Source organism: Theropithecus gelada, chromosome 3 (genome assembly GCF_003255815.1).
Source record: "Theropithecus gelada isolate Dixy chromosome 3, Tgel_1.0, whole genome shotgun sequence".
NCBI lineage: Eukaryota > Metazoa > Chordata > Mammalia > Primates > Cercopithecidae > Theropithecus > Theropithecus gelada.
Window position 1 is genome coordinate 13,566,909 of NC_037670.1, and position 13,937 is coordinate 13,580,845.

Consider the following 13,937-nt stretch of genomic DNA (forward strand, 5'->3'; position numbering starts at 1 on the left):
ATTCTATAGTAAGTTTTATATTAAGCTAATCAATAAAAACCTCTTTACAAGAGTATTATCGTATGCTTTCCTGCACATTAAGGAGAAATCTATAGAACTGAATGACTGAGAACCAACAAGTAAATATTTTGATCATTGTAGTCACTGTTGGTGTGAGGCCTTCGTCAGAATTCCAGTTTGATTATTAACACAGGTGAGAGTTAATCCACTATGACTTTGCCCATTGTTTAGAAAGAATATTCATAGTTTAATTATGACATTTTTGACCAGGCACAGTGGCTCATGCCTATAATCCCAGCACTCTGGGAGGCCAAGGCGGGCAGATAACCTGAGGCCAGGAGTTCGACACCAGCCTGACCAACATGGTGAAGCCCCATTTCTACTAAAAATACAAAAATTAGCTACGCGTGGTGGCACATGCCTGTAATCTCAGCTACCCAGGATGCTGAGGCAGGCAATTGCTTGAACCTGGGAAGCAGAGGCTGCAGTGAGCCAAGATCACCCCACTGAACTCCAGCCTGGGTGATAGAGTGAGACTGCATCTCAAAAAAAAAAAAAAAAAATTACACCTTTTTGTAGCACATATATTTTGTAACATATAACTGAAGCCATTATTATATTATTAGTTTTGATTTAATATTTTCAGCCCATCTCCCCTGATATTTCTGGGAGACAGGAAACATGTTTTCCTACATCTCTTGCATTCCATCCTCAACTCCCAACTGTCTTAATGCAAACAACACTTAATAAAAAACAGTTGATTGGTCAATTGATTGGGCAACAAGGCTAAAAATACTCATTCCTGTTCTTTTCCTATTTCTTCCTTTATTTTCCCTTTCTGAATAATTTAGTCCTAGAGGCATTAGGTGGGTGGCAGCCAGATGGTGGCCACACATTAAGGTAGAGAAGAGAGTCATGGTGGTTCCAAGTCAGAGACCAGGTAGGATGAGGACAAAGTGGGTGTTCATGTGGAAACAACCTGCCTGGGTGTGGGAGTCCAGGAAAGCAGAGAAGGGGTCCATACAGAGGGGTGGCCTACAAGAGCAGCCAGAGCCTAAATATGGCATGGAGAATCCACGTGAGGTGAGGAGGGCATCCATGAGTGGGAACCAATGGGTGAGGTTTGGCTACATAAAGGGAATTGATCAAATAAGTAAATATATTAAGGACGATGGAAGCCAGGCTTCTCACCTTTGCAGAAGGGAGTCATGGATTCAGAAAGGGAGAAAACCAGCATGAATCCTATGAAATTAGATTGGAATGGATGTATTCATGTATATTCATACCCTTCTAGATAGATAGATGGGTAGATAGGTGATAGATAACAGATAGAGGACAAGATCATTAGACAGACATACATGTATGTATGTGTTTGTGTATGTGTACAAAAAAAACCATATATTTCCTACTTCTCTTGACTGATAGGGCTAGGTAACAATGACATTTCAATACCAATGAGTACACTTAGTGCTCAGATCTTCACTTATGAATACCATTTTCTGCGGAAAGGAACCAGAGCTCTTTAGAGAAATGCCTGATTCCAGGGCCAGGGTTAAGAATGTTCAAGACAAGCCTAGGACACATTCTGTGCCAGGAAGCAAGAAAATGTTCAAATGATTTCCAAGTAATGTTTAGAAATGATATTTGAAAAAGTCTTCCAAATGATAATTCCAAATGATATTTGCAAAAACCTAAAGACTCCACCAAAGAACTATTAGGACTGATAAACATACTCAGTTAAGTTGCAGGATATAAAATCCACATACAAAAATTAGTAGCATTTCTATATGCAAATAGTGAACAATCTGGCAAAAATAAAAAAGTAATCCCTTTTACAATACCACAAATAAAACTAAATACCTAGGAATTAACTTAAAGAAGAGAGAGATCTCTACAATGAATACTGTAAAACACTGATGAAGGAAATTAAAGAAGACACAAAAACAGAAGGATATTCCATGTTTACATACTGTAAGAATCAATATTGTTAAAACTGTCCCTACTACCCAAAGCAATGTAGAGATTCAACACAATCCCTCAAAATACCAATGACATTCTTCAAAGAAATAGAAGAAAAAATTCTAACATTTCTGTAGAACCACAAAAGACCCAGAATAGCCAAATCTTCAGCAAAAAGAACAAAACTGGAGAAATCATATTACCTGACTTCAACTTATACTACAGAGGTATAATAACCAAAACAGCATGATTCTTGTATAAAAACAGACATGTTGACCAATGAAATAGAATAGAGCACCCAGAAACAAATCCACACACCTACAGTGAATTTGTTTTCGACAATGTTGTCAAGAACACACACTGAGGAAAAGACAGTCTCTTCTGGTGCTGGGAAAGCTGACTATCAATATACAGAAGAATGAAACTAGACCCCTATATCTCACCAGACACAAAAATCAAATCAAAGTGGATGAAAGACTGAAATTTGGCCAAGAGCGGTGGCTCATGCCTGTAATCCCAGCACTTTGAGAGGCTGAGGCGGGTGGATCACTTGAGGTCAGGATTTCAAGACCAGCCTGGCAAACAAGATGAAATCCCATCTCTACCAAAAAATATAAAAGTTAGCTGGGCATGGTAGTGCATGCCTGTAGTCCCAGCTACTCAGTAGGCTGAGGTGGGAGAGTCACTTGGACCCAGGAGGTGGAGGTTGCAGTGAGCTGAGATCATGCCAACGCACCCCAGCCTAGGCAACAGAGTGAGACTCTGTCTCAATAAAAGGAAAAAAAAAAAAAAAAAAGAACTGAAATCCAAGACCTCAAATGATGAAACTGCTACAGGAAACATTGTGGAAATTCTTCAGGACATTGGTCTGTACAAAAAATGCTGAAGTAATACCCCACAAGCACAGGAAACCAAGGCAAAGCTGGACAAATGGAATCACATCAAGTTAAAAAGCTTCTGTGCTGCAAAGAAAGCAATCAACAAAGTGACGACTCAAACCACAGAATGGGAGAAAATATTTTCAAACTAACACTCCAACAACAGATGAACAACAAGAATATACACAGAACACAAACAACTCTTCAGAAAAAAAATTAATAATCCTAATAATCAAAAAATGGGCAAAAGATTTAAATAGACATTTCTCAAAAGAAGACACACAAATGCCACATAGGCATATGAAAAGGTGCTCAGCATCATTGATCATTAGAGAAATGCAAATCAAAACTACAATATCATCTCACTCCAGCTAAAATGGTTTTTATCCAAAAGACAGGCAATAACAAATGCCAGCGAGAATGTGGAGAAAAGGAAATTCTTGTACACTGTTGGTGTAAATTAGTACAACCACTATAGAGAACAGTTTGGAGGTTCCTCAAAACATTAAAATAGAGCTATCATAAGATCCAGAAATCCTTGTGCTGGGTATATAGCTGGAAGAAAGGAAATCCATATATTGAAGAGATATCTTCATTCCCATGTTCACAATAGCCACTATTCATAACTGCCAAGATTTGGAAGAAACCTACATGTGCATCAACAGATGAATGGCTAAAGAAAGTACTCTACTCATACACAGTGGAGTACAATTCAGCCATGAAAAAAGCATGAGATCCTGTTACTTGTAATAACGTGGATGGAACTGGAGGTCATTATGTTAAGTGAAATAAGCCAGGCACGGAAATATAGGCATTGCGTGTTCTCACTTATTTGTCGGATATACAAATCAAAACAATTGAGCTAATGTCTGGGTCTTAGTCAATTTTGTACCCTAAGTACTGGGAGCACAGTCTTTAAAATACATGATGAATGCTTTCATACAGGAATGAATAGAGGAGAGGCACAGGGTGGTTGGGGGTTCTTCTGATGCATAGTATCTTCCTTGACACATTCAGTACAACTCTCAACAGGTAAGTCTCTTCATGTTATGTTACCTTATGAGAAATTAAGTGGCAGAACATGTCTTCTATTATTTTCCTTTCCAGACAAGACCAATTGCTGGCTGCATTTGAGTCCCAAGCAACAATTAGGCCGTCGCTATCACCACAGAGTCAGAGGGGATGACACACAGGGGCCAGCAATCTCACCCAAGTCAACTCCACCACACTTTCTGGTCACCCACTGTGTGTATAGAGCCCTGCTAGTGACCAGGGTGATGACAGTAAATAATACCAGACTGTGCCCTTGAGGAGCTCACCTCTGCTGAGGGAAACATGCACAGAAACCCACAATGGTGGTAGAGAGGAAATAGGACAATAGGACTGTGTGAGGGGGATAGGAGGCATCCAGAGGAGGAAATGGTTACATCTGTGTGAGGAGGTTCGTAAGGAAAGACTTTAACAGAAGGGGTCTGTCTATCTGGGCTTGGAAGAATGTATAGGAGTCATCTAGCGGGCGCAGGTACACTCCAGGCAGAGGGAATTGCATGGGTAAAGATCTGGAGGTGTGGCTTGTGGGGATGGATTTCAAACATTCTGGAATGAGGACAGCCATGGAAACAAGGGCAGGTGAGAGGAGATTTAATAGATTTCATGCCAATGGCTTCTCTTCAGTTTCTGGTAAGAAATCAGAATCCTTGCACTCCTCGATAACACTGATTAAATTGTTTATGATTCCTCATAGAACATGAACTCAAAGGAGGTCAGCAAAGGGGTGTGTGCAATTCTTTGCTACTGGCTACAGCTGCAGCCCCGCCTCCTTCTCCAGCACAGAAACATTTCAGCAACTTGGCTGCAGACTGCTGTGCAGGGCAGGGAAGCTCCAGGCAGACAGCCCAGCAAACAGTAGCACGCAGCTGAAAGTAAGACTCAGAGGAGACAGCTGAAGAAGGAAAGTGGCGATGGACCTCATCCCAAATTTGGCCATGGAAACCTGGCTTCTCCTGGCTGTCAGCCTGGTACTCCTCTATCTGTGAGTAACTGTCCAGGCTCCTCTCCTGTTTCCTTGGACTTGGGGTGCTAATCGGGCCCCCTTTCCCTTATCTGCTTAGAAGATCAAAAGAGATGTCCAAGGAGAAGTAGTACAATTGTTGGACGCTACAAACACAGAGAGGTTATTATTGTTCTTATGCAGATCGTTGAAGGAATAAATAAGCATTTCTCCCATCCACCTTCTATTTTTGGTGACTAGGATGGTTTAGTGACAGCATTTTGTAGTGGGAGTGATCTGATTAGGTTAGACTTGACCTATACTAATCTATGGAAACACAGCCGAGGCAGATTACAAACTACTGAACACAATGGGCAGTGTGATCCTCATCCCCTTCCCGGGCTCTGGGGATTCTGGGGACAGGAGGGAGTGGCTTGCGTTTTTGTCGCTTTATCTTTGTTTTCTGGGTTCTGTGTCTGCTGGAAGGGATGTGCAGATGTATTGTCCCCTGTGGACCCGGTGGTTCCTGCTCCCCTCCCTTCCACCCCACGATATCATTTACATGAGGCACCAGAGAACACCAATACTTCAGGGGAAGCTGTCCCTTGGCTCTTCCCTCTTTCCCGTGCCATGCTCCTGAAAATCCCCTCCCTCCTATGACTCAATCCTCCACCCTGTCACACACAGAACTATTTAACTTGCAATGATTAATTTCTAGAGCAACGGAGACTTAGAGGAAGTTTTTAAAGATTTATTCTTTGCTTTAATCTTTTTCCTCCAGTCTCTGGGAGGCTAGGATTAATATACAGCTTTATTTCTTACCTAATGGGAATCTGCTAGCAGCCTGAAAAGGCAGGAGCCATGAAAGCCAATTTGGATTTTAGACATTTTTTCCCCTTTATGTTACAGTACAGGAGGACGAACCCTCTCACTGGTGGGAATCCTGGCATCCTAGAGCAGGTGGAGAAAAGAGTTACCTTCCACTGTGGGTAGTGGAGGCTCAATCTGTCACATTTGACTTCTACAACAAGTTTATTTTTATTAAGAGTAGGGAACCACAATGACATGAAAATAGAAAATATAAACCTCATTTTAATTCTTTCACGGAAAGCTTAGGAATTCAGTGAGTTGTGGCAACATGGTTTCCATTGTCTAACATTTCAAAATGAATTGATATGGTTTAAATTCATTCGTTTTTAAACCGGAATTTTTTAGAGATAGACTATTTCCAGCATGTTCCTTCTGGATGACAAAAGAGGGCTGTTAGTTCAGTATTTGTGACAATAAATGTGTGTAAAATAACATCACCTTTCCAGAATAATATCAGGAATATTAGTCTAATGCACAAATGTATACTTCTAAGACAGGACTGCATATGTCTTTGTAAATATACCTGCCTGACAAGTCTATTTTAATACCTCATTTTTGAATATACCTGCTTAGCAGGTTATCTTAAACTCTCAGGGCAGGGGAGTAGGTAAGACTGTAAGCCAGTGACGATAGCAAAGGCATTCAGGTAGGATCAGTATGAAGTGAGAAAATATTCCTCAGCTCTCAGGGTAGAACTGCAAAGAGATACTCATGGGTCCTGGCCCCACAGTGGACGTCACTCAAAGGGCAAACAGGTTGGCATCTCATCTGCTTCAAGCCTGGACACAGGGGCACCATCTGTGTCACTCTGTGTGTGGTCTGCCATGTTGTGGGGTGGTCATTACAGATTCAGGCAGCTGGGCAGACAATACCTTAGCCTTAGACAATGCTGGTGCAGCCCAGGAGTCAGAAGCTATAGTGTAGACCATGCCCTCCTTAGGCCAACACAATTAAGTGCAATAGATGACTGGCTTTTCTGTTAGCCTCTTCATTGAAAACGAAAGCAGCATTACTCTACCAGAGGGGAGCTGGAAAGAAACTAAACAGCTTACCCAGCACAGCCTCTGCCTTGACATGGAACCATGTGAGTCTAGACACTCACCTAGATCTTTCCTTGGGGGGCCAATGCTGCTGACACATTAACTCAATAGTTTATCCTGGCCTGAGAGGTCAAGTAACATGTAGAAAGTTTAGAAGCAGAGATTAGTGTCACTGATTTGCCATGGCTGTGACAACAAAGGAAGGGAGTGAGAAAACCCAAGGCCACCCTGGTTTCAGTAGACGATGCACACACTTCCACTAACTGTTCTGGGGGCAAGGATCCAAATGCACTATTGGGCCTGGCTATGCGGCCTCTGCTGGGTCCTCCAAACACGAGCCTCCAGGCCATTTCTCAGTTGTATTTTACCATATATTATCAGAGTCACTGGATTTGTACAGAATGTTTGGAACCTATACTGCCTTAAGGGCTATCCTTTAAAGAAGAGAAAACAAGGTCTTAATTCAACTGTCTGGAACATTTTATGGTTACTTATGTGGAATACTGCATCTTTCCTATCAACAGGAAGGCACATGGACTTTAGAAGGTGCCTGTCTTTCAGCTGAAAGCACATATGAGGCATATAGATCCATTTATGCACACCATACTTTTCAGCCACATTTTCCTAATTTGCCTCTCTGGGGCCAATCTTTTGGGACTAGCAGATTCAAGGTTGAATTGATGGATGGCGACCTCTTCCATCAGCCTTTCTTCTTCCTCCACTCTTCCATTCCTCAGTAATATCAGACTGGGAAGGTCTTCACACATCCAGAAACCCCAGTTGGGGGAGTCCATACATGACCCATCAAAGATGAGTTGCATGCAGGCCTGCCATAGGGAGAACCAGCCTTAATGAGTTTTCCTACAGAGATACTTGATGTGCAGAGGCAATAAATTGACTGCTTTGTTTTTTTTTTTTTTTTATTTTTTTTTTTTTTTGAGACGGAGTCTCACTGTGTCTCCCAGGCTGGAGTACAGTGGCGCGATCTCGGCTCACTGCAAGCTCCGCCCCCCGGGTTCACGCCATTCTCCCGCCTCAGCCTCCCAAGTAGCTGGGACTACAGGCGCCCGCTACCGCGCCCGGCTAGTTTTTTGTATTTTTAGTAGAGACGGGGTTTCACCATGTTAGCCCGGATAGTCTCGATCTCCTGACCTTGTGATCCACCCGCCTCGGCCTCCCAAAGTGCTGGGATTACAGGCTTGAGCCACCGCGCCCGGCCTAAATTGACTGCTTTGTGATTGATCACCTTGAAAAAAATAAGCATGCCTGGATATATTAGTCCTTTCTTGCACTGCTATAAAGAGATACCTGAGGCTGGGTAATTTATAAAGAAAAGAGATTTAATTGTCTCATGGTTCTGCAGGCTCTACAGGAAGCATAGCAACTTCTGCTCTGGGGAGGCCTCAGGAAATTTACAATCATGGTAGAAGGTGAAGAAGAAGTAGGCAGATCTTACATGGCTTGAGCACAAGCAGGAGAGAGTGGGGAGAAGGCGCCACACACTTTTAAACCACCAGATCTCACAAAAACTCGTTGTCACGAGGAAAACACCCAGGGGGGTTGGTATGAAACCATGAGAAACTGCCCCAAAGATACAATCACCTTCTATCAGGCCCTACCACCAGCACTGGGGATTACATTTCAGCATGAGATTTGGGTAGGGGCAGATTCAGACCATACCACTAGCACTGTGCTTATTAGATGAATATCACCAGTTGGAAGGCTAGATTCTACAAGAGGAGGAATGTCCTGGAAATTGGTTCTTTAAGTTGTGATTCTTCTGCACACTGTCATTCAGGGAATTATGAGTCACTCATCCTCCCCAGTAGCTAAAATCAACCAGATTATCTGACCACAGAGACTGAGGTGTAGCTGAAAGGTTCTCGCATTTCTATGAGGCCAATGGAAGCCTGGAGCACAGTTGTCAATCTGTAGAAATAAGGACTCTGTGACTCCTGCAACACCTCTCTGTGAATGACGGTTTAAGAAGGGCCAGATCCTAAAATAGGGTCAGAGCTTAGAGGGAAGGGAGAGCATAAATGACTCTTAGCAAATTCTAAAGACAGGGTCACCATAGGCTCTCAGTGACCCTCTGTGACTGAGTGGATGCAGTGATGCAAAATCTCATCATCACGGATGAAGACAAAAAAAAAAAAAAAAAAAAAGTCACCCTTTCTACCTAGGATGAGACTCCCCAAATCAGGGAAGAGTCCACTTACTAAACAGACATAAGGGACTGAAGTGCCCTGGAAGAATTACTGCCTGAACCTCTCAGGAGCACTCAGGTTTGAGGACATTTATCAAGTATTCACTCCAGGATTGGGGCCATGAAGACTTCTGCTGCTTTCAGCTAGTCATTGCAACTTTTTGGGATCTCATGGTGGAGGCGGGAAAGGACCTGATGAACAAACATAATCATTGCCATCGGAGTTACTGTTATCATTTATTGCCTTAATGTTACCTCCTTCTCTTGAGCATTCCAGTTCCTCCGTCAGTGACTCACCAGCCCCTATATCTATAAAGTCACAATTCCCGAGACCTGATTTCTGTTTCACTTTGTAGATATGGAGCCCATTCACATGGACTTTTTAAGAAGCTTGGAATTCCAGGGCCCACACCTCTGCCTTTTTTGGGAACTACTTTGTCCTACCGTCAGGTGAGTGTTTTTGAGCTTGCTCTTTCACTTCTTATGATTGGAAAGAACAGCTTAGTTCCATCAGTAAAAATGCTTTTCCTCAGAAGGAAGGTCTGAGGTTTTATACCTTCGGAAACAGTGTATAGGCACCACCCAGAGCATGGCAAGGTTTACCCCAGGGCCCTCTGGCTAACTCTCAGGAACCTCAGGTTTGCCTCAGTTGAACAGCCCAAATCTCAGGCATATCAGCAACCTGATGTTCAGAATTTGATGTGCAGACTTTGAGAGCACCATAAAGAAGATTTTCCTTTTGCCCCATGTAGGTTCCCAGGAAGGTACAGTCATATTTAGTTAGTATTAAGAGTAGGAAAAGGACCCCCTGGTTGTGGCTTGTTATCTGTGTACATGAGAGTCAAACTTTCCTTTCTATAGCAAGAGCTCCGGAGTAGCTTTTTTTCCCTACCTCTTGGACAGCTTTGAAACTCACTTTATTAGGGAAATCAAGTATTTACCGTTGGGTCAGTTTCACCTGCTTGAATCCTCTCCAAAAAATGCTAAATTCCCTGAAGGTATTTCCATGGCTCTACCCCAGCTCTTACTCCCCATGACATCTTCTGCAGCTTTGAGAGTCAGAACAAAGAGGTTCTGCTTTACTTCTTTTCTTTCAAAGGCTGTAGCTTATGGGTGAGTCTGAGCAGGGAGTGGATATAACTGAGATGAGATAGTAGTTGTCTATCAATGTCAGATATTTAAGCACAAAATGAATTTGTGGGGTTTCTTTTTTTTACACAAAGGCAGAATCACATGTAAAATTAAGGAAGGAGACCACCCCTCATATTGTCTTATGCCCAATTTCTGCCTCCAAAGAAAGAAGAAGTAAAAACTAAAAGGCAGAAATGAAATCCACAGGCAGACAGTCCGGCGCTGCACCTTGGGTCTGGTAGTTAAAGATCGACCCCTGACCTCATTGGTTATGTTATCTATAGATTACAGACATTGTATAGAAATGCACTGTGAAAATCCCTATCTTGTTTTGTTCCGATCTAATTACCGGCACATGCAGCCCCCAGTCACGTACCCCCTGCTTGCTCAATCAATCACGACCCTCTCACACGCACTCCCTTAGAGTTATGAGCCCTTAAAAGGGACAGGAATTGCCCACTCGGGGAGCTTGGCTCTTGAGACATGAGTCTTGCTGATGCCCATGGCCGAATAAACCCCTTCCTTCTTTAACTCGGTGTCTGAGGAGTTTTGTCTGCGGCTCATCCTGCTACAAAATCACTATAAAGGGGATAATTTGATGAAATTATTAAATATTTAATTTCACTGAATAGAATGTAATATGTGCCACGTGGACCGTGAACTTTGGCCGAGCCTTTGTGCCTAACCTGGTCTGATGCTCTGCCCAGGGCCTGGCCCCTGGATGGAAAATTATGAGCTCATGTCCACAGGGCCAGCAGCAGCAGTCAGCTCTCTGGCTTAGATCATCTTTCCTTCATACCTGAGGCTTGTTTCTCTGATTCCAATTCTTCCAAGTGAGGGCTTTGTTATTTAATTACTGGCCAGGAATTTCATATTTTTTCACTTTGCAAAAGCAATAATTTCCCCACCACCTTTTCCAGGTCAGCTCTTTAGTAGATGTACCCTCAAGATACACATTCCTGGGACCTTTGTTTGCATAGCTAAAGTGTCAACCCTGAAATGTAGAAACAGGAAGGTTTGTTTTTAAGTTTCAGTGAAAACATTTAGCAAGTGTTGTAATTTGCTGTGTCCAATGTGTAGAGGCGACATTCTCTCAGAACTTCCATGTTAAGCTGGAAACTGGAAAGTGAGTCCACTTTGTCATTCTGTCACTCACTCCTTTTCTCACTCAACAAACATGCCTCAGACTTACCTAAATCCGCTAGACTAAAAGAGGTCCCTGATGTCTGTAACTTTCTAATTCTGCTAGAATTCCAGAGCGAGCTCATGAAATAAATGAAAAGGATGATGGACAAAGAGATAAAAGACTGTGCATTCCCTTCTGACACTCACTCACTTTCCCTCAGCCTCAGTTTCCCCACGTGCCCCTAGAGGTGATCATTCAGGCATTTATGAGATTTTAGAGACAACACACGAAAAAGCAAAAAGACATCAGAAAGACAAGGAGTTAGTTAGTTTATACACAAGGATAAGTCTTTCAGTATCTACAACACTTTGAGAAAATTCAAGAGTGATTTTAAACTTCCCATTTCAAATACCTCCTCTGTTCTCTCTTCTTTCCCTTATGACCTCTCTAAATAAGCTTCCTCTAACTGCCAGCAAGTCTGATTTCATTGGATTCAACTGTTTTCAGCCCCAATTAGAGGCAGGGTTAAGTACATTTGAAATATTGATCAAAGGGAGCGCTTCCAAGATGGCCGAATAGGAACAGCTCCGGTCTGCAGCTTCCAGCAAGACTGACTCAGAAGGTGGGTGATTTCTGCACTTCCAACTGAGTCTTAGCAACCGGTAGACCAGGAGATACCCTCCCGCCTGGCTCGGCAGGTGCCACACCCATACAGCCTTACTCACTGCTAGTGCAGCAGTCTGAGATAGACCTGCGACGCTACAGCTTGACGGGGGGAGGGGTGTTGGCCATTGCTGAGGCTTGAGTAGCTCACTGTGTAAACAAAGAGGCCTGGAAGTACGAACTGGGCAGAGCCCACCGCAGCTCAGCAAGGCCTACTGCCTCTGTAGATTCCACCTCTGGGGGCAGGGCATAGTAGAACAAAATGCAGCAGACAGCTTCTACAGACTTAAATGTCCCTGTCTGACAGCTCTGAAGAGAGCAGTGGTTCTCTCAGCATGGTGTTCGAGCTCTGAGAATGGACAGACTGCCTCCTCAAATGTGTCCCTCACCCCCCTGTAGCCGGACTGGGAAACACCTCCCAGTAGAGGCCGACAGACACTTCAAATATGTGGGTGCCCCTCTGGCGCAAGGCTTCCAGAGGAAGGATGAGGCAGAAATAGTTGCTGTTCTGCAGCCTCTGCAGGTAATACCCAGGCAAACAGGGTCTGGAGAGGACCTCCAGCAAATTCCAACAGACCTGCAGCTGAGGAGTCTGACAGTTAGAAGAAAAACTAACATACAGAAATGGCATCAACATCAATGAAAAGGACATCCACACCAAAACCCCATTTGTAGGTCACCAACATCAGAGACCAAAGGTAGATAAAACCACAAAGATGGGAAGAAACCAGAGCAAAAAAGCTGAAAATTCCAAAAAACAGAGCATCTCTTCTCTTCCAAAGGATTGCAGCTCCTCACCAGCAAGGGAACAAAACTAGACAGAGAATGAGTTTGATGATTTGACAGAAGTAGGCTTCAGAAGGTCAGTATTAGCAAATTTCTCCGAGCTAAAGAAGCATGTTCTAACCCATCGCAAGGAAGCTAAAAACCTTTTTAAAAGGTTAGATGAGTGGCTAAAATAAACAGTGTCAAGAACACCTTAAATGACTGGATGGAGCTCAAAACCATGGTACGAGAACTTTGTGACACACGCACAAGCTTCAATAGCCGATTCAGTCAAGTATAAGAAAGGATATCAGTGATTGAAGATCAAATTAATGAAATAAAGCAAGAAGACAAGATTAGAGAAAAAAGAGTGAAAAGAAACGAACAAAGCCTCCAAGAAATATGGGACTATGTGAAAAGACCAAATCTACGTTTGATTGGTGTATCAGAAAGTGACGGGGAGAATGGAACCAAGTTGGAAAACACTCTTCAGGATATTATCCAAGAGAATTTCCCCAAACTAGCAAAGCAGGCCAACATTCAAATTCAGGAAATACAGAGACCACCACAAAAATACTCCTCGAAAAGAACAACCCCAAGACACATAATTGTCAGATTCACCAAGGTCGAAATGAAGGAAAAAATGTTAAGGGCAGCCAGAGAGAAAGGTCAGCTTCCCCACAAAGGGAAGTCCATCAGACTAACAGTAGATCTCTCAGAAGAAACCCTATAAGCCAGAAGAGAGTGGGGGCCAATATTCAACATACTTAAAGAAAGAATTTTCAACCCAGAATCTCATATCCAGCCAAACTACACTTCATACATGAGGGAGAAATAAAATCCTTTACACAGACAAGCAAATGCTGAGAGATTCTGTCACCACCAGGCCTGCCTTACAGGAGCTCCTGAAGGAAGCACTAAACATGGAAAGAAACAACTGCTATCAGCCACTGCAAAACCTTGCCAAATGGTAAAGGCCATTGATGCTATGAAGAAGCTGCATCAATTAAAGAGCAAAATAACCAGCTAACATCGTAACTGCAGGATCAAATTCACACATAACAATATTAACCTTCAATGTAAATGGGCAAACTGCCCCAATTAAAAGACACAGACTGACAAATTGAATAAAGAGTGAAGACCCATTGGTGTGCTGTATTCAGGAGACCCACCTCACGTGCAAAGACGCATATAGGCTCAAAATAAGAGGATGGAAGAAGAACTACCAAGCAAATGGAAAGCAAAAAAAAAAAAAAAAAAAAGCAGGGGTTGCAATCCTAGCCTCTGATAAAACGGACCTTAAACCAAC

At 42.9% G+C, this 13,937-nt stretch overlaps 1 protein-coding gene across 2 annotated transcripts in view; it reads left to right on the plus strand.

Annotated features, from left to right (window-relative positions):
- The first annotated feature begins 4,670 nt into the window (after nt 1-4,670).
- Nucleotides 4,671-13,937, plus strand: part of LOC112621194 (cytochrome P450 3A5) — a 44,657-nt gene continuing 35,390 nt past the window's right edge. Inside the window, exons 1-2 of one of the 2 annotated variants that reach the window (XM_025380522.1) lie at nt 4,799-4,869; nt 9,300-9,393. In XM_025380522.1, coding sequence (XP_025236307.1) covers nt 4,799-4,869; nt 9,300-9,393 — 165 coding nt within the window. Of the gene's footprint in view, nt 4,870-9,299; nt 9,394-13,937 lie in introns of both variants that reach the window. The other variant, XM_025380521.1, reaches the window with a different exon arrangement.